General features: G+C 39.9%; 1 protein-coding gene across 1 annotated transcript; it reads left to right on the forward strand.

Annotated features, from left to right (window-relative positions):
• Positions 1 to 598: 598 nt before the first annotated feature.
• Positions 599 to 23,205, forward strand: sec24c (SEC24 homolog C, COPII coat complex component). Its single transcript, XM_037691506.1, has 25 exons — positions 599 to 753; positions 2,608 to 2,786; positions 3,016 to 3,096; positions 3,712 to 3,838; positions 4,204 to 4,370; positions 4,557 to 5,276; positions 5,357 to 5,496; positions 6,232 to 6,300; positions 10,328 to 10,436; positions 10,611 to 10,738; positions 11,623 to 11,761; positions 11,849 to 11,964; positions 14,239 to 14,363; positions 14,568 to 14,759; positions 14,857 to 14,950; positions 15,878 to 15,994; positions 16,081 to 16,251; positions 16,348 to 16,444; positions 16,525 to 16,670; positions 16,822 to 16,960; positions 17,110 to 17,228; positions 17,755 to 17,934; positions 18,808 to 18,993; positions 19,187 to 19,276; positions 21,752 to 23,205. Exons 2-25 carry the CDS (start codon positions 2,627 to 2,629, stop codon positions 21,890 to 21,892), a joined length of 3,753 nt encoding a protein of 1,250 aa, XP_037547434.1. The 5' UTR covers positions 599 to 753; positions 2,608 to 2,626; the 3' UTR covers positions 21,893 to 23,205.
• The last annotated feature ends 1,225 nt before the right edge of the window (positions 23,206 to 24,430 follow it).

A 24,430-nucleotide genomic window follows, 5' to 3' on the forward strand; every position in this document is an offset into this window, starting at 1 on the left:
GTCTTCGACTACTAATGAGTCCAAACAAAACACAGCAGCATAATCTTCTTAATCTAACTTTAAATGTAAGTTTTCTAGCAATTTATTATTTTAATCTCCTTCCTCTCCTCCTCCCCCAATCTCTTGGGGGTTCCCTCTTTTTTAAATACTGATACTAATAAAAATTTGAATGTTCAAACTGGCACTCTCATAATAGCTTGTTGGTACTTGCTAGGCAGGTGACAAAATATCAAGTTTCAACAAACTACACATCATATTGAAGTTTTGGATGCAGAGAATCTGAAAATCATAATAACTCTTTTTTTGAAAATTGTATTTAAATTAATTTTAAATCTATTTATTATTTGTACTTGTGCACATTCTGGACACATTCTATTTAGTTTGAGAAACCTCGAGATTTACTTACATTGTGAACTAGCTGCTAAAACTTTGTTATAGTAACAAAATACATTTATTAAAAAGTTAAACTGAAAAGCTAAAGGCTGGTTATAATGTAAAATGTACTAACTGCAACATGAACGTCCTGCGCGCAGCAGAGGAGGGAGGAGAAGAGAACAGCGGAAGTCGCTGTGCGTCCTCCGGATGTGGACGTGGCACAGACTGTGTTGCAGCAGTTCCGCTGAATGTCCGCTACTGAAGAAGGGATTAGTGAGCAACACCCCGGGACGACATCGCCTTCTGAGTTTATTGGCCACTGGACTTCACCGTTTGCCACGAATAAAGGATAGCCTTACAATTTGCCCCTCTTCGGAGGTAAGTTTTGAGTAGAGGCGGCTCTGTGTGACATCCATGTCCGGCTTTACGTTTAGTTCTCGCATTTCTCTGTTGCTAGCTAATGCTAATAGCCACTGCTAACAGCTCTGCTGTAGGTTACAGGCTCAGCCGGTTGGTTAGCATTTCCTAGCTCCAGCTGTGTTGGCTGCCTGTTATCGTGATTCAAGTCGGCCTGTTGCTAACATTAGCGTGCGAAGATAACACCCGTTTATTGAACATCTAAATTCGATCTCCATTTCTGCCACTTTAACAATTATTAACTTAATATTTAGCTTAAATTTAGCTTTCTTATACGTTATGCTACTGACAGTTAGCTGGCTAGTCAGCTAATTTTAATGCGGCACAGCTACTCTCTCCAGCTATTCCTGTTTTGCTGCAGTCACAGTCAGTCCTTTTACGAAATAATTTATTTTAACTTTTGACTGCAGCCCTAAATTATGGCACTGAAACAGAAGAAAGTAGATGTTTGTCGTTTTAGCACACCTGACGTACTAAATAGCTGTTCGACTCTAGTGATTGTATTTCTCATGATGGCCCCTTCTCTGCTGAATTATTCAAAGACCCTGCTCATTTAGCCATTGTTTGTTAGATGACACTCATGTTTAGGTCAGACACGCATCTAAATACCAAGTTTATAAACGGCACAGCAGCTTCACATTTTTTAGCAGGTGACGTGCAAAAATCTTAGCTAAAAGATACGGATTTAGCTTTTGTCACTGTTAAGACTTTTCGAAAACTATAGTTAATCAACAAGATTCAGTATTTAACCCCACCTTAATTTGAGAAAGTTTCTGCAAGTGTTTTGAATCTGCCTTAATATTAACAGGTTAATATTAACAGGATTATCAGGTTTCAGTTTTGGTTGCTCAAGGCCTGGTAGAGGATCTTTGTTACACCCTGGAAGGTCTTTATTATATCTAATGCTCTGAAAACTTAAAAGTTTAGGGCTGTTATTGAATCTGTGGGTGTGGCCATGTTAAACACAGAAAGCTAACGAAGTTATTGAACCAGGAAATATTAAAGTTAGGAGAGTGTGACTTTGGTCTGACAGAAGGTTTAAAGTGTGTATTGCCTAACCTTTTGATTTGTTAGTTCAGATGCAAAGTGTGGGTAAATTTTGCCCTGACAGGGTCGTCTGCCTTTATATGTAAGTAGGAAATAATTATCATACATGATTAAAGATATAAACTGCAAAAACAAGAGGTTGGTGGAAATTACTGTTTTCAGTATCAATTGTTTATCCAGTTAGAGAAGGTGGTCCTGTGATTGGAAGATAACGGGTTCAACTCCCTCGACTGACGACATCAAAATGTGGGTGGGAAACGTGAAACACCCACACCTGCCTCCACTCTCATTTGCCCCAGTCTGGGCCCTTGAACAATGCACTTAACCCCCACCATCTGCTCCCCCGGGTGTCCTAGATGGCAGCTCTCTGCTCCACACAGAGGGCTGTGGTAGCTTGGTGATCTGTGGTTGCATCAAGAAGGGCATCCGGCGTAAAACCAGTTGCCAAGTCTTTGTGCGAGTTAGTTCACTGTGGCGACTCCTGAAGAAGGGAGCAGCCGAAAGAGGGGGGACATTTGTTTATCTCCCTCCCCTTATTTGCTCCTTTCATGAGCAGAGACTTATGGGTAAATGTCTCTAATTGAAAGACTGGCAATCCCTTCAGACTTAAGACAATTCAACAACCCTGATCTTTTTAGCATCGGTGTTTCAGACACTTCTACAATTCACGTCTTATCGTTTTCTTTACACCTAGTTACCAGGTTAAAAGAAGTTTGGTTTAAAATATGAAATCTGTGTATGATTGTGTTGTGACGTGATTTTATCCAGATTTAGGGATGAACTGAGGATGAATGTAAACCAGCACACTCCTATGGCCTCTCCCTACGGCCAGCCCCAGCCTGGCTATGGCCAGCCCGGCTACGCTCCCCTGGATGGAGGGTACCCGGCCCAGTATGCACCCTACAATGGCCCTGCTTCAGCCTATCAGCCTGGAGTTCCACCACAAGGTAAACAGCAGCTTCCAGATAAGTTTCTTTATGAATTAAGTGCTTTGCAATCACAAAGTTGAAACTTTAGGATGTTCTATCTGCCGCTCATTATGGGAGCATACATGTGTGAGAAAAACCCTGAGTCTACTAATCCTAATCTCAGCTGTCCTGTCATTACTTCATTTAACTTCACCCATTACTCTGTATCTTTGTATTTGCCCATTTCCTTCGTTTTCTTGTATTTCAGGTTACTCTCCTTTTACAAGCTTTCCCTCTAAGGCTGTGGCAGCCAACCCAGTCTCTGACCTCTCCTCTCCTCTTGACTTAGGTAACTGGCTCTGTTCATCTCTGCTTCTTGCTCATTTCACTCTTGAAATATCCTGAAATCATTCTTTCTGTATCTGCACATCTTGCTGCCGTGCTGTTTTTTCTCTTTGTAAATAATAGATCTTGTAAGTCTTTGTGAAAATGGCTTAAGTTAGAAGCCAGTAAATGACTAATGTTTTGCTCTCTAGCATTCAGATTTGTAAATGACTCTTCTATTAATAAGAATATCTGTTTGTGTATCTTGTATTAATTTTCCTGCTGCGTTTTTACATGTATGGGTATTAACTTTTAGTGGGCTATTTTGCTTTGTATCCTTTGACTTGCATTCAAAATCTTAAGAATATGAGATGCCTTGTTATTTTCACCCTTGACTGAATCTGGATTGGCATCTTTGCTGACCTGGTTTTATGATTTATTCTGAGTGCCTAACTCAAAGGCAAAAACTTGGAATATTATCAGTTCGACTGACTTTATATTTAGCAGCCACAGTGGCTTAATGCCACGTTTGGTTTGACACACATCTTTTAAAACTTGGTTGATATTAGGACATTTCATAACTCTGTACCTGATATTGTGTTATACACGTATGTGAAAATAATTGCATTCTTTTCTTTAGGTCCTGCTAGGGGTCCTCCCACCTCGGTACCCCCTCCAGTCTCAGCCCCTCAACAGTATAATCAGTACAGCCACAATCAAGGGGACATACAAAATGGCACCACACCAATGACACAGGCACCACCCAGGTAATTTTCATTTTAAATGAGTATTGTTTTGTAGTTGAGTCAAAACATGAAGCTGTTTGACATATACAGAATCTTTACAGACACCAGTAAATTGCAAGACTCAAACACTATGTGTGTTAAGGCATTAAACAAATTGTAACAGACTCGGTTGTTCTGGTTAAAATGCCTATCCAAAATGAAGAAAACAAGTGACTCAGTCATTTTTAATATGTCCAGATGGCAGCTAGTTATTACAGTACCATTTACAATTATTTTGCAGTAATAAAAAATGATATACTGTATTTACAGTTTGGTTTGGTTACAGCTGGTTTCTTCTATTCTGTGATTGAAGTACAGAGTTTTCTTGACTTTTTGTGTATTTGCAGGCCTGCTGTATCTCAGCCATACAACCAGGGAGCTGCAAACCTGACAGGGTCACACCCTTCCTACCCACAACACTACGTACCTCCTCCCACAATGCAGCAGGTCACCAACCAAATGACTCGGATGCAGATGTCTTCTGGACCACCGACTCCTGCGGGGCCAGGATATGGTAATTTTAAATGCCTTATATCTGAGCCTAAATTTACAGATTAAATTAGAGACATACAATCTAATTTAATCTGTAAATTTAGAGATTAAATTAAAGGAATGAGCTCAGTTCTGCCACCTGAAAACATTTAAATAGTTTTAAATTTCATTGTAGGACACACACTCACACTGTTTCCTTTCTTTACAGCTCCTCCTCACAGCTCACAACCTCCCATCAGTACCTCCTATCAGCCTGCACCTCAGCCCTCCTACACCCAAGCCCCCCCTCCTGTGTCCTCTGCTCTTACACAGCCACCACCTTCCAGTGGTCCTGCTGCTCCTCAGCAGTACTTTGCAGGCCCACCACCTCCCTCTCAACAGCAGTTCACCTCTTCTCTCCCCCCTACATCTCAACAGCAGTTCACCTCCTCTGTTCCACCACCTCCTTCTCAACAAACTTTTCCTCCCTCCTCCTTTTCGGGTCCCGTCCCTCCACCGAGTCAAGCTCCTGCTCCCCCAGTGTCCCAGTCACAGCAACCTTTCCTCGCTCCTCAGCCTCCTTTCTCCTCAGCACCTCCACATGTTAGCCAACCTGGCTTTGCAGCTGGCCCACCTCCACCTGCCCAAAGCTCCTTCCCACCTCATCCACCCCCTTCTTCCTCTCAGCCAGGCTCTTTTCCTCCTCCTGGTCCTCCTCCCACTTCAGCTGCCTCTGGCCAGTACCCCACCCCTATGTCACTCCAACAGCAGCCGCCCACAACCCAGCCATCCTCATACCACCCAGGACCCCCTCCACTTAGAGCTCAGATGCCTCCCACCTCCAGCCACCTGCCTCCAGGACCACAGGGCCCTTCATGTCCACCAGGCCCTCCCGGGCCTCTTCAGCAGCCTGGTTCTCCACAGACAGGATACCCTCCTCAACAGAATGGTGAGGATGTGACGATGTAGTGGAAAAATGAAAGCCATGACCGTTTGTTGTATCACATCCGGTTGTTTTGTTTGCTCCAGGTGCATTTGGACAAGTAAGAAGCCCTCAGCCTGGTTATGCAGGCCCTTATCCTGGACAACCAAACTATGGAGCTCCTACACCAGCACCAGGTCCTGCTCCTGCACAGAAAAGACTTGACCCAGATGCCATTCCTAGCCCGGTGAGCATCAAAACGTCGCTGACCTCCTTATCACGTTCTTTTTTAGCTCGGGTTGCGGTGGTGTTGTACTAACTGAGCTTCATTGTACTCTGAGGTGATCACACTTCCTCATTACAAGAAAGCTCAGTACAAAAAAACTAGCTTTTGTATTATTAGTAAAATTGTCCTTATAACTTTCATTTTTGCATATTTGATTTTTGAATTATATTTCATCGTCTAAATCTTGTCTTTAAAGTTCCATATAAACTGATATATCTGCAAGTAGCTAAACTTTTTAACCATTTCTGTGTTGAAAGACAACTGTTCTAAACTCTTTCACGCTGTGTTCTTAGTCAATCCTTATTTGCCTAGAGAAAGAAAAAGATCATCTGAAGTGATTCATTCAGCCGTGTTGTTAAATTCATTAATGACGTGTATATAGTTTTCATGTGATTTTTCTTGGTACTGCCAAGCTCTATCACTGCAAAAACAATTACATTTTCTTGCTTGTTTTAAGCTTTTGTATCTTGTGTGATGTTCAGCTTGGGTTTTTTTTTTTTGTTTGTTTGTTTTTTAAACTTAACGGTCTGATGCTACAGTATCACTAACAAATAACTGATACTACAATCAGTGTTAACAGTTGTGCTTGAATCTGAATCTCAGCACAGTCTTGCTGTTTTTTTCTTGCATTTTCACTCTTTGTATTTATTTTGTCCTGTTTCGCACAATTTGCCGGACAAACTTTTGATTGTAAAGCAAGCGTCTGACATGCCGGCTGTGCAGAAATCAAGACATAGAATAGATCCAGATGCTATTCCCAGCCCAGTAAGTTTCTTGTGTCTGTCTTTTCCTTTATTTTTTTGCCCTGTGTTTTCTGCTTGTTTGCACTAACTGCTCCCCCTCCTCCTGTTCTTTCCTCCCAACCCCTTAAAGTTTGCAATAGTCACAAAAGCTTTTTTTGAGACTTCCTGTTCAAACGAACCGATGCAGTTTTATGGCATTTTTCTTTACATTCATAAATTGAATTAAGGATCAAAGTTGAAGCTCCTAAATCAACAGTGGAAATAGTTAGAGCATAAAGTACACACTGGCTTTGTTTACATGCACAGTCAGCAATACGCCAATATTAACCTCATTAAAACTTCACAGCAGTTAAGTCGTTATCATGTTGATAATATTTTCTGGTTGTCCTAAATAAAGTAATAAACAGTGTCTGAAATATGCAAACTAAATTATTGACTGTGCAGGCTCATCTATTTTCAACTCCACAACTGAATTGCTTGTTTCGTTCACAAAAATCAGCAACACTTGCTTCAGCAGAGTGAGTGTTGAGTGGGGGCGGCTGCACATTTACCTTTTCAGTGCTGGAGAGAACCTTAAGTAATGGTTTGTGTTTTGAGAAGTGTGGGTTCTATGAAGTACTAAGTGGATATCAGTGCAAAGATTGCAGTAGTGTAGTGGGACATAACATGAGCCTGACTCATTAATTTAGATTTTATTTTAATTTTTTTAACAGTAACATGAATGAGATATTGTGATTTAAACAGCAAAATATGAATATTGTTACCAAGCAAAATCAACAAGGATGGTTAAAGGAGGTCTTTTTTTGCATGAAAGATATGAATGTTGTGTAAAGACAGCTGCTGTTAAAATCCAGTGTTTCTCCTGCCATTACACAAGCAAAGCGCTTCGCCTACCGAACTGAATTGCGCGCACCACCCCTTGGGCTGGGCGATGTATCGAATATACTCGATGTATTGTGAGTGTTTCAATTTAAAACGGTTAAAATGGCTCTATCACAACCATAGAGTATTATTAGACTTGAAAATCCGTGTAGTTCTTTTTCTCTCGTCTGCGCCGCCAACTTCACACGGCCCCTCCTTCTCCCTCACTGAATACAAACACAGCCCCTCACGTGCTGCTTCACACACGCTTACGAACATCGTGAAGGTGGTGCAGCTGAAGAGGATTATTATTTAATATATGGAAATAATTTTGTTTCTAGATGTTCATATTGTGAGTTATAGCTGTTTGTTAATAAATGTGCTTGTGTGACAACTGAGACAAAGCTTTGACTCAAAAATAGATTTTTATTACTTTACGAAAGAAAAAATATTTTATTGTATATTGCGATTTATCTAAAAAAATATTGAGATTAATTTTGGTCCATATCACCCAGCCCTACCACCCCCCTCACCTGTCAGCACTGACATAGCGCTAAGCTAGCGGCGTGCAATACAGGCATGCCAGCTAAAAAGTTGAAGGCAGTGAACACTCTGCCTCTTCTCTCATGCTGACCCCCCCCCCCCCTTCAAAACCTGTTGGCACAAGCAGCGTGCAGCTCAGCTGTGTTTCTGTCTCTCTCCCCCCACACCCGCTCTAAAACTGTCAGTTCTGTCATTCCCTGATCTGTTAGGGAAGCCGCGGCTCCGTAGTGCAGCTCATTTGTGCACGCGCCAAAAGGAATACTTCCGGGTCGCGCAGATCACCGTTCAATATGCTAGATTAAGGAAAATGGACTGGTATAATTCAGTTTATGAATAAGAATAGTCTTAATTTACTTATAAATGTATGTGCTCTATCGCCGCCGATTTTCATGTTGCTAATTTACGCCACTCGTATTTCTGTTAAAACCATTGACCTATTTCCGTCATGGTTAAAATGATATGCAGCTTCACCACTGAGCGGCGCTGTTTCACCATGGAAATAATTCATTCTGTATCTTGCAGGGTTTTTCTCATTCAGCCCAGGCTGGGGGTCAGGTCTAATGCGTCACACATATCATCTTAACCAATGATTTGTAACAGGAATACGAGTGGCGTAAATTAGCCACATGAAGTTCGGTGGAGATGGAGCATGTACTTTTCTAAGTAAATTAAGACAGTTTTTATTCATAAACAACGGCGACCCGGAAGTACACTACGGATTGTGCTTCCATAACAGATCGGGGAATGACAAGTACAAACGGCGCAGCTCAGCTGCGTCTCTGTCTCCCTCCACACCTACCTGCGCACACAAGAAAACTGCCGGTACAAACGGCACGCAGCTCAGACACGTGTCCCCCCACCCTCCAAAAAATAAAATCACGGACGAGATGAGCGCCCCACCATGGCAAGTTATCTAAGGGAAACGCTGACATCTGTTCCTTTTGAATGTGAATCAGTTGTTCTGTATACAAAAGTGTTGAAATTGTACTTTGACCCTTTAGTCATTGATCTGTTTTGGTGTCTGTGCAGTTATCTCCAGAGACTGCTGTGGCAGTAAACCAAAACGCAACACAAGCTTTGTTTACACGGACATAAGTAATCAAATCAAACGGCCGTTCAGAATAAAAACACGTCATGTAAACACCCTGTTCGGGTTGTTCTTTGTTTATTCAGCGTGATCCGAAATAATTTGGGATCAGAACGAAGCAGGTGGTTTACACCGATTCATAATCTGAACAGTGCACATGTAAACGCTTGATCTGTTCATTTTTTTTTTTCTGATTGTGAAAAACTGACCTGACTGCACATGTACGACTTTGCCATTTCCGCCTGGCTAATGCTAATAATATTAGCATATTGGGGAAGCAAAACTGCTCAGTGAGCGACACATTTCTACTAGAAACTTTGAAAGAGCTCAAAATGATCTGTATTACCTGTAGCTCAGTCAGGGAGTGCAGCAGCGTCTCCACCGTCATTAAAAACCTGTCGCCGGTCCATTTTGGGTGCTCAAGTTTGTTTACGTTCGTCCCGGAAGTAGAACAGAAGTAGAATTTCTTGTTTTTTTAAAAAGAGAGTTTACCACTCTGCGTATGTCAGTACTTCTGTTCAGAACAAAGCTTTGTCTAAACGCTCGTAATGAACAGATTGTGCCCATATAAACAATACATTTGAATTATTTAATCTGAAAACATTTCAATCCGGTCAAAAAATTTTGCGCATGTAAACATCGCTACAGTTGGGTCTTTGGGGGGGTTCAGTCACAATGGGAGTTTTAATAAGGAGTTTTTAAACCACTTTTATATAATAAATATGAAATAATCACCGTTGCCTTATGAATTTAGCAACAAGGCTGCCTAGTTTCACATGACAGGAAATAAACCTGGACTTGTATCCCAAGTGGTCCTTAAGGAATATGTTACACCTTTGGGTTAATCTGTCAAATCTACCTGTAAGGGCTCACATGAAAATGATCAGGTCCAAGAAGATTTCTGGTGCCTACAATGTTTGTTTGTTTGTTTTTGTGTGTGTGTGTGTGTGTGTGTGTGTGTGTTATCAGTCCTTTGAGTTACTATTTCCTGAAAACCTCAAACTGGAGGATTTTGTAGTTATCTGTCAAACTTTAAAATGAGGATTTTTTTTAAATACTAAAATCTAAATTGTTTGACATTTCTGGAGCCAATGTGAAGAACGTTTAAAAGTGCAGTAGATGTCACTACCCTGACTCGTGTTCGTGTTTTTCAGTGCTTGACCAGATGCTTTGAGTTAGTTTCTGTTAGTTTTGTCAGAGTTTAAACGGCTGTCTCCCTCACTAGTTTGATCCTTTTCCCTGCATGTTGGCGTTCCCCATTTGTTCTATTCTCTGTTCCTTTTGGCGTCCTCATTCTTCTGAATTTAATTACATCTTTTTTTACTTTCTTGTCGTGTTTTTGAAAACAGCTTGCTGAGCTTGAATCGTTCACAAACTTCTGTGTGGAAAATTTGTCTGCAGATGTTGAAACAGTTTTTAGTGTGCATGTAAAAGTCTTAAGTGTTCCTCCTTTATCTTCGGAGGTCTGGGCTGGGACAAGAGGTGACATGTTTCCTGTGTGTGCGCTGATGCTGTAAGCTAAGAAGGGAGAATGTTCTTACTCCCGTCTCGTTTTTAGATCCAGGTAATAGAGGATGACAAAGCTAAGACCACCGAGCCGTTCACCACAGGGGTCAGAGGTCAGGCCCCGCCACTGGTCACCACCAACTTTCAAGTCAGAGATCAAGGTTTGTTCTTATTTTTATAAAACGTTTCAAGCTCATTCTCAGTGACACATAATTTATTCGCTCTCTGTAAAACATGTAAGTCAAGAATGCAACAGTTTAATAAAAAAACAAAGTGAAGCGCAGTGTATAATGGCTGCGTAATGGTAATAATGGAAGACTTGTTTGTGAATTTAGGGAATGCCAGTCCACGGTTCATTCGCTGTACAGCCTACAATATACCTTGCACATCCGATATGGCAAAGCAGTCTCAGGTGCCACTGGCAGCTGTCATCAAGCCCCTCGCCACGCTGCCACCAGATGAGGTAAGAGATGCCCCCTTCTCTTACAACTCCTTCCTCTGATGGGTTTTGTTAGACATGACTTTGTGTCTGATCTGCAGCTGATCGTAAAATATCCGAGCAGTTGCTTGAAGGCAAAAATCAGGAATTCCTTTTTCTTTAACTTAGGGATGCATGATATTGGATTTTTTTGGCCGATATCCGATATGTTAAAACTTATTTGGCCGATACCAATACCGATATTTGTTTGTTTTTTTGCCCTAGACCTACTTACAAAGACTACACAGCTTTCTCTGCTGTGGAATTAAAATCCATTATTCTGCATGATTTTTATCAGTTTTACCTGCTACCAAATGCACTTGTCAAAAAAGGAGCTGAAAATTATGTAACACTTCAACTGGATTATGTTTAATGTCAAATTTATTCATGACATTTACTCAACACAATGACAACACTCGATCAGTCATACAAAAATAGATACAATACCATGCCGATAATATTGTGCATCCTTATTTTAAATCTGTGTCATACTTTTTGTCAGTATTCAGTGTAGCTCAGTTTCTCAGTAAGTTTGTACTCGGAGCCAGATTTGGTGAAAGCTTCTGTCTCTGGAGATGATCTAAAATTATGGAGGTCAGATTTATTTTTTTTATTTTTTTTTTGGCTTCAGTTTTCTGATCTTATTTTTAACAAGATTGTTCCAAATGCAGATCTAGTTTTGTGTGTCATCATTTTGCAGAAACAACTGCAGAGGAAAGACAGTGATATTTTAACTGATAAAATACATTAGTTTCAGTAACTCTGCCAGCTTCAGGTTTTTGGTCCTGTTCTTTCTAGAATCTTCGTATTGTGTTAGTCTGCCACAGAAATTCAGATAAATATGCAATCTTTGCTAAACCTTTTGCCAGACCCCTCCATATTTGGTGGACCATGGAGAGAGTGGTCCAATCCGCTGCAACCGATGCAAGGCTTACATGTGTCCGTACATGCAGTTCATAGAGGGGGGTCGCCGCTTCCAGTGTAGCTTCTGCAGCTGCATCACAGAGGGTGAGATTGTGTCTGCATTAGTGTGAACATTTTCTCCAAAACTCTTGCTGTTCTGACCGTTTCGCCCTTCCTGCTCTTCTGCCGCAGTGCCTCCACATTACTTCCAGCATCTGGACCACACCGGTAAGAGGGTGGACTGCTACGACAAGCCGGAGCTGTCGTTGGGAACCTACGAGTTTCTGGCCACTGTTGACTATTGTAAGGTACGATCTCTGATCAAAACCATTCTTTTCTTTGCAAAACTGAACTTTTTATGAGACTCACAGATTTAACACCAGTATTAAAAAAATGTCTTTGTTTTGTAATTCTTCTAATAAACCAGTTTTATTTTTCCTGGGTCAGCAGAGCCCTTCTAGTGGCATTGATATGAAATATTTCATTGTGTGATGTCATAGACGCTGTAGGTTGGGTTATTAATGCTTGGAAACTATTCAGTTGTAGCTGTGCAGCCGTGATGTATAAAGTCAGTCTTGTTCTATGCTGAGTACAATCTGCAACAGCTTTTATCAACACTAAGCAAAATTAATCATTTCTGCTTTATTTTAACTTGGAAAAATTAAAAGATGCAGTTTCTTGAGAGTAAAAAGCGTAGTCTCATGAAACGGCATATTCCTAAGTCTTTATGTGGCATATGACTTATGATCCTATGTTTTTACAGTGTGAACTGTAACATAAAAATTAAGTAGAACATGTGACAAGCTTGAAATTAACTGCGTGTTCAGTCACATGCTACTTGCCTGCTGTGATGTATGGTTTTAAAAAACAAATCCATACAAAGAACGTTGTTTCTGTGCTGCTTAATCTCACAAATCTTAGTCTTGTACCGTATTTTCCAGACTATAAGTCGCTCTTTTTTTCATAACTTGGCCAGTCCTGCGGCGTACAGTCCGAAGTGACTTATATATGTTGTTTTTTTTCCATATTCAAGACGCAATTTTTAACTGTTTAAAATGTTCATTCATACTGACATGAACCAGAGTAACCTTTTGCAGCTGTGAGAGGGTCCTCTAGGCTTTTGACAACTATATGTTGTTCCTCTACTGCTACCCCCCCCCCCCCTCCCAAAAAAAAAACACATTCACTTAGAGACAACTGAGAAAAGAAAATGCTATTCTGCTGAAAATTACAAACTGCAGGTAATCAAATATGCAGCCCAAAACAGTAATTGAGCAGCAGAAAGTTTGTAAACAGGTGGGGTCCACGCAGTCTGCCCGGGACTCATAATCTGGCAGAATGGACGGCCGCTCGGTGGCGGAGGATTCCTCCTTGCAGGGGACCTTCCCCCCTGTTTCTGGTTGGCTCCCGCAGGGCGCATTTCCTCCGCGGTGGTGCATCGCGACCGGCTCTGGGTCGGCCTGGAAGGATCCAGGGACTGAAGTATATATTGACTTACTCCTTTTACTACAAGAAAAGACGCTTGACGGACTCATCGTGAACTGTATTTATGAACCATCGTCTTCAGAACACCTTCAGTCTCATCACATTACATATCACTACGCTACAAGCAGCACTATATACTACAGGGACGTGGTAGAACTACAGCGTCCCTCCGCCTGCACCTCGCTGCTTCCCGGGGCCACGGACAACGTGCCTCGCTGCACCTTTCATCCTCACTCCGGTGACGGAGGGATAGATCCCCCTCGCCCCCGGCACGGCTGCCGACCACTGCAAACAAATAATTGTTTTTAGGTGTTAAATCTTGTTAAATTTCGAAGAACTGCAACACCAAGTCCTCCCGAGCGCACTCCCATGGCCGCCAATCAGTTTTTGGCACGACACCTGTCATAAGGGATCAACGCATAATAAATGCGACCTATGTTTTTTTCCTCTTCGTGATGCATTTTTTGATTGATGCAACCTATACGCCAGAGTGGAAAATACGGTATATGTTTTTATAATATAACCAGTTTAGTTACTTTAGAAAGATCTCATTCCCACACACGTATCTCCTGACTGCAATAAAACATTTTAAACTGTCAACAGAAAAAAGTTCAATGCCCTCAGTGATCTTCAAATTTTTTAAAACTTTTTAATAAAGATTTTCGAACAGATTGATAATTTGCCAATTGAATCAACAACTTCTTTTGAGTTGCTGATTTAAAATATTCAAAACTTCTTTAGTTTGAGTCAGATGGAGGATTACTTACAAGACTGGTTTATTTTTATGGGTTCAAAATAAATTGATGTGATATGACACTTTAAGTGTCAAATGAATTATGACCATAATAACAAATTAAATAACTTTTTTAATCCATATATATTTATCATTTCATTTCTATTTTTGATAAAAACTGATTTTTAAATTTAATCTAATTATAAAATTCTTACCAGACAATTAATGGTTTTGACGCTAATATAAAAAAAAAATACAGAAGTTGTGATGTCAGAACTTTCATGGACATCCTAACAACAAAACCTGTTCACCAGCTCCTTTAAATATGTTTTTATCAACACTTGACCATATTTCTGTTCGACAGAACAACAAGCCTCCTCAGCCTCCAGCCTTCATCTTCCTCATCGATGTGTCCTACAATGCTGTGAAGAGCGGCATGGTCAACATCGTCTGCCACGAGCTCAAGAGCCTGTTGGACCACCTGCCCAGGTATTCCAACACAAACATGTAGATGAATGAGAAGATGTATTGGTGGAGAAAAGCATGATGGATTAAAACAGAATGTGTCATTATGAGTTTAGAGTTAAAGATGACGAGTGACGCTGAAAACAAACCTGGTCAAACTACAAGTTTACAGAATATAAATAAAATGTTGATATTTTTCCTTCCTTTCATTTCTTTGCTGTTTTTCAGGGAAAACCCAGAGATGGATTCCGTGGTCCGGGTGGGTTTTGTCACCTACAACAAGGTTTTGCACTTCTACAACGTAAAGTCGAGCCTCGCGCAGCCCCAGATGCTGGTGGTTTCTGACGTGTCAGACATGTTTGTGCCCCTGCTCGACGGCTTCCTGGTCAACGTGAACGAAAGCCGACAAGTCATCGAGAGGTGGGTGTGCTCAGATGTAAACGAATGTATGGGGCTTTAGTGTGGTCGGAGAGTCCGACGCATTGATTTTCTTTTTACAACACGTTGTGCTTTTCAGCTTGTTGGACCAGATCCCAGAGATGTTTGCGGACACCAGGGAGACGGAGACGGTCTTTGGACCCGTCATCCAGGCCGGACTGGAGGCCCTGAAGGTGAACACATTTTGTTGGATTTTTATATAAAATGAAATATGTTTTGATATTTAAGCTTGATGTGAAATGATTATAGATGTTGACTCTTCACTAGGCCTGTCGCGATAAACAATAAATCAATTAATCGCACGATAAATTAAAATTATCAACCTCATTTTCATTTATCGGCTTTATCATTTCTTCGTCCCTCTCTTTCTACTGAAAGCACTGGATGACAAAAAGGCTCAACTCCAGTGCTCTTCACTGACCGTTCTCTTTTTTTCTCTTTTCTTTAAAATCTGTTTTTAACGATCCAAAATCGTGTTTTTGGATCATTAAAAGCAGCTAAGCTGAGAAGCTAAGCTAACAGACCGACCTCAGGAAAAAACCTCCATCTTGTCGAAGATCCAAAATTCACGGTTGAAACCTGTGCCTTCGTGTAAAAAGTTTTTTTTCTCTGAAAAAGGAAGCTGAGAACTTGTTTACTGATTTTTTTTTTATTAAAAGCTTTGCGTGACAAATACTATGCTAAAGCGCTTAAACCACACCGAGCGTCCGCCATTTTGAAAACCATAAAAAAAAGGGGAGACAGCCCATGTCATGTCAAGGGGCCTCCCTCCTATTTTTCTTAAAGAGAAACGCTGCTCGCTCCCTCACTATCCATCCTTCAGTTCAAACCGTCTTATACTGCCATCTGGTGGTCAAAAAAGATACTACAGGCAAAACTAATGGCCAAACATTTCTTCTTAAATTTGACAATAATTATTAATGTCAAATTTCAAACAATATTATTGTTTATCGCAATAATTTCTGAGACAATTAATCGCCCAGCAAAATTAGTTATCGTGACAGACCTACTCTTCGCTGAGGCAGATCTTAATTTAACTGTATGACGTTATGATTCCTCGTGTGGCTGCTGAGTTGACTCGCTTTATCTGGTGTTCTCAGGCTGCAGACTGTGCAGGAAAGCTGTTTGTGTTTCATACCAGTCTGCCCATCGCAGAGGCTCCTGGAAAACTAAAAAACCGAGAAGACAAGAAGTTGATTGGGACAGACAAGGAGAAGGTGAACACGACCGCAGCCAGAACCTATTTTCTAACTATTGTCAGCTCAGATTTATGTTCCATACTCACTTTCTTTTTTCTCTCCAGTCTCTTTTTCATCCACAGGGGGGAATCTACAACAACCTGGCTAAGGAGTGCGTGGCACAGGGCTGCTGCGTGGATCTCTTTCTTTTCCCTAACCAGTATGTGGATATTGCCACATTAGAAGTGGTTCCCGTCTCCACTGGAGGTTCAGTCTACAAATACACATATTTTCAGGTGAGTAAAACTCCCTAAATGTGTAACCTCGTTTATATGCAAGTACTACGCTCCAGTGTGGCTTTGAGTGTAAAACACTGCGCGTCTTCATCACAGGCTCAAACGGATCAAGAGCGATTCCTGAATGACCTCAGGCGAGATGTTCAGAAACCCATTGGCTTTGATGCTGTAATGAGGGTGCGAACGAGCACGGGTGAGACTTTATTCCCTGAAAATAATCTTGACATGGGACACGACTGGGCAAACGATTTCACGAGTTGTCCTTACCTTCAGGTATCAGAGCGACGGACTTCTTCGGTTCTTTTTACATGAGTAACACCACGGATGTGGAGATGGCAGGTCTGGATTGTGACAAGGCCGTCACTGTCGAGTTCAAACACGACGACAAACTCAGTGAGGAGACGGGGGCTCTCATGCAGGTGTGCATCTTTTTACTATCAAATCATGTGACAAAGTAGCTGCCTTTGTTTAAAACCTATTTGACGCACAGTTAAACTTTACTCATTTAATTGATTTAGTAGAATCAAAATGTGTTATTTTGTAAGAAATGTGTTTTCCGACGTCCTGCAGTGTGCCGTGCTGTACACAAGCTGCAGCGGCCAAAGGCGTCTCCGTATCCACAACATGGCTGTCAACTGTTGCTCTCAGCTGGCTGACCTCTACCGCAACTGTGAAACGGACACAATCATCAACTACTTTGCCAAATATGGTGAGTTTTAGGCTGTCGGTTCAGCTTCACGCCAATTACCAGTACGTGTGGGTGGGAGTTAGTAGAAAACCACAGCTTGTTACCATCAACTCGCAGCTTTCCACGTTTTTGTTCAAGGACTGATGTTTTTGTGTCGTTGTGTTCTGCAGCTTTCCGGGGCATTCTGAACAACCCCACCAAGGCAGTGAGAGACACTCTGGTCAACCAGTGTGCTCAGATCCTGGCTTGCTATCGGAAGAACTGCGCAAGTCCTTCGTCTGCTGGTCAGGTACTGGAAACCTCTGTACATATACAAACCCCCCTCCCCACACACACACACACCCCGCACTCAGTCTATCAGTGCCGCAAACCGTTTTTACAAGAATGATTCTTTAGAAGTTTTGTTTAAATGATGCAGTTTTCCAAATTTAAGGTTTGACTTTTTGATATTACAATACTGAGAATACCGTATTTTTCATGCATAAGGCGCATTAAGCGAAACAAAACAGTCGGATAAGTCAAACTTTATTCAACTCATTCACAATAACCCAACATTGTTCAGTTGTACCAAATAAAATCAGTTCGAGGTCAGTAAGCACAACCAGAATTAATACATAAGGCGTACTGGATTATAAGGCTCACTGTTGATTTTTGAGAAAATTAAAGGATTTTAAATGCGCCTTGTAGTCCTAAAAATATGGTACTAGATTTGTCCTGAGTACTTGGCAAACTTTGCTAGTTTTTTTTCACACATCAAGTGTTGTTGTTTTTTGCATTCCTACAGTTGTCTGTATTTTTTTTTTTTTTTTTTTCAGCTCATTCTTCCAGAGTGCATGAAGTTACTTCCTGTTTATCTGAACTGTGTGCTGAAGAGCGACATCCTGCTGCCAGGAGCTGACGTCTCCTTGGATGACAGGGCTTACCTCAGGCAGCTGATCAGCTGCATGGACGTTGCTGAGACCCACGTCTTCTTCTACCCCCGCCTGCTGCCCCTGGTGAGCCCTCAAACGCAGCCACACAAACATCTTTTTAGCTTCTAAAAAAGTTAAATCTGGTCCTCTGGACATTCAAAAAACAAAACAAAGCAAAACAACAAAAAAATGTAGAAACGTTTCGTTTTTCATCTGAAAGACTTCCTCAGTCTGAGGTGCTGTATTCACCTCAGTCTTATAAATAGCACCTTCACAGAGTGGATCAACCAGTTTGCTGGGAAGGTGAGAAGGTGCTATTTATAAGACTGAGCTGAATACAGCACCTCAGACTGAGGAAGTCTTTCGGATGAAAGACGAAACGTTTCTACGTTTTTTGTTGTTTTGCTTTGTTTTGTTTTTTGAATGTCCGGAGGACCAGATTTAACCGTTTCAGATTTTTCTACCTGGATTATTGAGCATGCATCAGGATCTCTTTTTATCTTGTTGTCCTGTGAAGGTCCGTCACAAAAATCTAACAAAACCTCGTAAGACTGTTATAGCAACAAAAAAAAAGAAAGAAAATCAGTTTCAAGACTAAGCTCAGCCTTCAGCACTGAATCTTTGCTAGTAATGAACATTTATTTTTTGTGTCAACTCTAATTTTACTGAGGTAGAGTCAATATTTGATGTGTATTTTCACTAATTATTATAATCTGGCTGTAAATTGATGAATTATATTTATTTGTGCAAAGACAATTGAAGCTGATTAATATATTGTTACTGAAAGTATGAACTGATTAAATGAAAACAGCTAAAACTTGTAAGAATAGAAACATTTGTCGTCAGTCCGTGTCCAGCTTCTCACTTCAGCTGTAACCGTTATCTCTAGAAAAGCATGAACGGTGCTCATAGAGGACAACGTTGATCACGTTTTGTCTTTTCCTCCTAATTTTCCAGGTAAAGTTGGACAGCAGCTCTTTGCCGATCGCAGTGAGAGACTCGGAGGAGAGACTGTCGAAAGGCGGCGTTTACCTGATGGAGACGGGACTCCACCTCTTCCTGTGGGTGGGAGCCAGCGTTCAACAGGAGCTGCTCCTCAACATCTTCGGCACGCCGAGCTTCAGCCAGATCGACTCGAGCATGGTGAGAAGAAACGAACCTGCTTCAGTTTGTGTGGCTGCTCCCTGCGTGGGGCTTAATCTGGATTATTTGTGAGGGGAAACAAACCAGATGCTTTTCTTTGAATCAGCTGACGTTTTAAAGGGATTTGTGAGAGTTTTGTTGTCGTGTGTGGAAATGTTGTGTATTCTTTCTGAGTGTTGCTGTTTTGTTTCAGACGAGCCTTCCTGTTCTCGACAACCCGTTCTCACAACGACTCAGAGAGATCATCGACTCCTTCAGAGCGCAGCGCTCACGATACATGAAGGCAAGCTGGTTCTTTCCCTTATTGCATATAAATATATTCATTCAACTTTTATTTGTACAGGTTAGTCTCATTGAGCCACAAGGACTCATTTACAAGAGAGCCCTATTCAATATATATAATATATACTGTATGTATGTGTATATGTATATACAAAATGCCTCAAATGTTTTGCTAGAAGTAAAAATAAATCCTCATTTTATTTTATTTTTTATATATGAACACACATACCTTAAACTATCGAATCTATTTAGGAAAAAATGTATTAAATAACTTAATCACTGTTCAAAATTTACAGCAGGGGATAGTATAATTACTGAAGTTGAGCTGCCTGAACTATTTGAAATGTTGGCCAAGTATTTGAAATAGCTAAACTTCCTTTCCCAAAATTAAGAATTTTTACTTTAATTTACTTTAATAGATATTGACTGCTTTTTTTTGTTTGTTTTCTACTCTTTATGATAAAATGGAATTTAATTTATTTTATATATCCTAAATTGGTACATATATGTATTTTAAATTTGTTCCAACTGTGTTAATTTTCTAACTCCATCTTTTTCTGAACAGTTTATATAAAGCTCAGGAGCAGTAATTTGAGCATATATACTTTGTGTAATCCCATCATTGAGGTCATCAGATCTCATAGCTTTTTTCCTGACAGAAAATTCTTCTTTTTATAAATTCTGATCTACAAAATAATAATAATTAAAAAAACTAAACATTGTTTCCTATTTGAGGCAAACTTGAAATCTGACAGTCGGCACATCTGATGGACTTTCTTTTGATAAATTTGATCCGGCAGCCTCTTTACGTTAAGTACAGACAAGCTAAGGCTACAGAAGGCACAGTGTATTTCCTGGGTGTGCTTTGCTCATGTTTCAGCTGCAGTGGTATCATTTAATAGAATACTGTAAGATTAAAATATTTGCTTGGGCCTTGGGTAACGTGAAGTATTCCCACGGCTCTGCAAAAGCTAATGTGCAAATTTGTTTTATTTATTTATTTATTTGTTTGTTTATTCATTTATTCATTCATTTAAAATAAACAAAAGAAACAAAACAAATTCATCAAAAAGAAAAAAAACACTGACAAGGGTGCAGAAAGAAGAAGAACATTCTTATACCTGCCCCTTATTTAAAAAAATATAAAATAAACAACTCAGACTTGAACAATCCTCAAAGCAAAAACGAAAAAACAGGCATCCTTCACATGGCACCATACTTTCCTAACAATTTTAACTTAATCATCTTTTTAAACATAAATTGATTTAAAAAAAATTATGGTGATATCGAGACAATTCCATAATCGTATTCCCTGAATTACAACGCAGCTCCTTCAGACCAGTTCTAAATGGAAGTTTTACAAACATTTCCATTCCCTTAATGTTATAATGACTCTCTTTTTAACTAATTTTAATTGAATATTTGGGGGTAATGTTTTTTTTATGAGCTTCATACATGACTTGCAAAATACTATATTCAACCTAATCATAACATTTTAAAAATTTAAACTGATGAAACAATATATTTGTTGGGTGACCATAGCATTTCCTGCTAATAATTCTTGTAGCTCTTTTTTGTAAAATTAAAATAGGGTTTGTAATTGTTTTGCATGCTTTTCCCCAAACTTCAATACAATAGATTAAATATGGAACAATCATTACATTATACAATATATACAAAGCTTTGTCATTCAAAAACTATTTTACTTTATACAGTATTGCAATTGATTTAGCTATTTTTATTCTTAATTTACATGAGATTTCCATGTCAGCTTCTCATCAATAACAACACCCAAAAATGTTATTTCATTAACTCTATGAATTTCAATACTGTCACTTTTAATTGAGACTTTGATAATTTTATTTTTATTACTAAATATCATGTAGTTTGTTTTTTTCCCAATTTTAATAACTTAAGATGGAACAAAGTTTGTATTTTTACGAATTCTGCCTGTATCCTCTCTAACATCGGTTCAATATCTTTACCCGAACAAAAAAATGTGGTATTATCTGCAAATAAAACACACTTCAAAAGCCCTGACACATCAACCAGATCATTCACATACAAATTAAACAACTTTTGTCCCAACACAGAGCCTTGAGGAACTCCACATCCATTCACACAAAATTCAGATCTTACATCGTTTACCTGTACAAACTGTCTCCTATTATTTCAAATAACTGGATAGCCACTGTAGTGCTAATCCTCTTTGTTTTGTTTTAAAATGTTGTTTTAAAGCTAATGCTAATGTGAATCTTGTCCTGAAAATTAAATACCATGAGGTAGCTAAGCTACCTCCTGGTTCAAATAACTAGCTGAACTGACTTCTTACAATAAATAGTTTTACAGCCGTATCCACGATTTTAACAGAGAAAATCTGTCGGTCATTCAGGGATCCTTTCGTTTTCTCGGAAAAGCAGAGATTTTAATATAAAACCCTGCTCCGCTCACGTTGTTGTCTCTGCTTGTTTTGCAGCTGATGGTGGTGAAACAGGAAGACCGAACCGAGCTGATATTCAAGCACTTCTTAGTGGAGGACAAGAGCGCCAGCGGGGGAGCGTCGTACGTCGACTTCCTGTGTCACATGCACAAAGAGATCCGGCAGCTTCTCAGCTAGACCCGTCACCTTTAAGACCCCCGTCACCACCCTTCCCCAAACACCCAGCCTCTCTCACCTTTCACTCCTCTCCCCCAGATTTTTAACCATGTAAACTAAAACTCTCCTTGCTGTCAGCTGAGCAGCAGATGACATGTGTGTGTGAAAGTGTTTGGAGATGAGGATGTGGTGTTTAGTAAAGATTTACTCCACCTCAAATCTACGGCTCCAACACAGCAAAGAGCAAAAACCCCAACGAGGAAGAGTCATGTACATAAACAAGTAAACATTATGTATGCAACAGACTGAGTGAAGGAGAAAGCTGATAAAACTGTAGTTGCTGTACTGTCTATTATTAGCACTGAAAGGCTATTATTATTATTGTTGATGTTTTTTTTGGGAAGCAACTTCAATAGCAAACACTTTTTATATGATTGAGTTCTGATTCAGTGACAGACATCTATGTATAAAAATTAAACGAAATAAATGCTGTTCTAGATGTCTCTTATCCACTTTAATCATGGCCTTAGTAACCCCCCCCACCCCCACCTCCTCTCATGCTGCTTCATGTGTGCTTGTTTTCACATTAGAGAGGATTAGCCGCCGTTTTGCCCCGTTTTTAATCTGCTGCGGTGAATCCTAATGCAAGCATCTGGATTTAGGTGTAGCTCAACCTGGACCAATACAAAATTTATTTAAAACTTCCCTTTAAAAGTCAAATATTTGTTTTTAAATGGTTGATGTAAACTGAAAATAAAGCAGTTTTAAGACTAATTAAATGGAGCAGATTTGTTTAATTCTGTTTTATTAAACAATGCCAACATCTGGCTCAGATTTCTGGACTGTTGGGAACCAGATGTGCACTTTAGATTTATTTGCAGCACAGCGGAGGAGTGGGAGATTTCTGAGGCGGGGGAGCTTTCCAGCTGAAACTGTCATCACTGATGTGTCGTGCTGCAGACTTTATGTTAATCACAAATTTGAATGAAAGGAAAGTTCCAGTAGAAAATATTAAAAAAATAAATAAATAAATAAGAAATGACAGTGGATGAGAGAAGTTGTTTTCAGTTGTCTTCACACTGAAGGTAAAAACTGTTCGGTGTGTAAATAAAAGTATAAAATCTGTACAGAATAATAGAAAATGACTGTTTTAAAGAAATGCCTGAGCAGCCATGTTGGTTTCATGGGTTCTGTGTCACAAACAGCCGAGATGTGAACTTTGCTGAAAAAGGAAGGACGGGGAGCTTGATTTGTTTCTGAATGTGTGTGCGAGTGAATGGGGGTCGGTCCTGGTGAATTTCTCACAAGGAACAGAGGGATCAGCCAACACGAATACAAAAACAAAAAAAAAACTTGATTGAACTCCGTTACCAGTTTCTGTTGTGATTTTGTGTTTGGCGTGCGCGCAGCCCTCTGTTTCGTCTTTACGTCCACCCTGACCCATCATCATGACTGTAAACTGAATTATTTCTGTTCCTTTTATTTTCTTCTTCTTTTAATTCCCCCCCATTGCCTCTTGGGACTGCTAATAAAACGATTGTTGAAATAAAGCGGCACATCCTGATTCTCCTGTTTGTGACGCCCACTGAGGAAAAAGCTGAACACGGAGTTTGATCAAATGCATCTGGACCGCATTTCACATCTGGTTCAAATTACGAAATACTTGTTTTAGTTCCTCTTTGTAGAAGACGTTTTGACTGGACTGTTTCTGTATAATTTACCAGTTGGGATTGTTGTGTTTCCTGTAATGCAGAGTATTGGGATTATTTTATATGAATAACCCAAGACTATATTGTTCCTTTCAAAACAGATTTTGTTTTACAGTAGTTTATATTGAAGCAAAAACACGATTCTGCATTCTGCTGAACCTTTAATGCCAGTTTAAACGTGGGTCTTTTTGCTGATAACATACAGAGTTGGAGCCATTTTGGTTCATTCTTGATAAAGTACTGTCTAATCTGCCGTAACGCAAGAGGTCACGTTCAGGATGTGTGCTGACACACAGCCGACAGCCGTCTTGAATTGACTTGAATTTTATCACTTGTGGATGTTTATCCAATAATTACTTTGAGAGTTTCATTAAAATCCATCCACGTGTTCATGACTTATACTGTTAACGCGTACAAACGCCATCAATAGAATCGACTGGACCTTTTTATGTCATTACACCTAAATACAATGAAATATTGGTTTGCTTCCCAGAGCAAAAGTAAAATCAGTAAAATATAAAACTATTTAGTATAAAAGGTACTGATTTAAAACACTCCAAATGTGCAACACAAGTAGATTTAAATTATACAAGTTGTCCCTTATTCTACTTATTCAGTTCTTATTATAGTTTTTAAATACAGTAACTGCTGATTGATAAAACTATTTTAAAATCTGTTCTTGTCTTGATTGACCTTTGCCTTTTCCCTGATGGTAACGGTTCAAACTGTTCTTGTCCAGGGTGACCCGTGTCCTTTATGAGGTTGTGGGCTTTTTCTATGCAGCAGGGACTGTGTAGATCTTCCACAGAAGAGTGCAGCCCATGATACAGTGCGTTAAGATGCTCTCTAT

Source organism: Nematolebias whitei, chromosome 17, assembly GCF_014905685.2.
Source record: "Nematolebias whitei isolate Nwh7 chromosome 17, NemWhi1, whole genome shotgun sequence".
In the NCBI taxonomy this organism is placed as follows: domain Eukaryota; kingdom Metazoa; phylum Chordata; class Actinopteri; order Cyprinodontiformes; family Rivulidae; genus Nematolebias; species Nematolebias whitei.

What these genes read in the sequence shown, in the direction of transcription:
- sec24c (XM_037691506.1), top strand. Translation starts at nt 2,627, where the DNA reads ATGAATGTAAACCAGCACACTCCTATGGCCTCTCCCTACGGCCAGCCC. An exon ending in AGACGGGGGCTCTCATGCAG is followed by an intron (nt 16,671 to 16,821) that starts GTGTGCATCTTT and finishes GACGTCCTGCAG; the next exon opens with TGTGCCGTGCTGTACACAAG. An exon ending in GCCAGATCGACTCGAGCATG is followed by an intron (nt 18,994 to 19,186) that starts GTGAGAAGAAAC and finishes GTTTTGTTTCAG; the next exon opens with ACGAGCCTTCCTGTTCTCGA.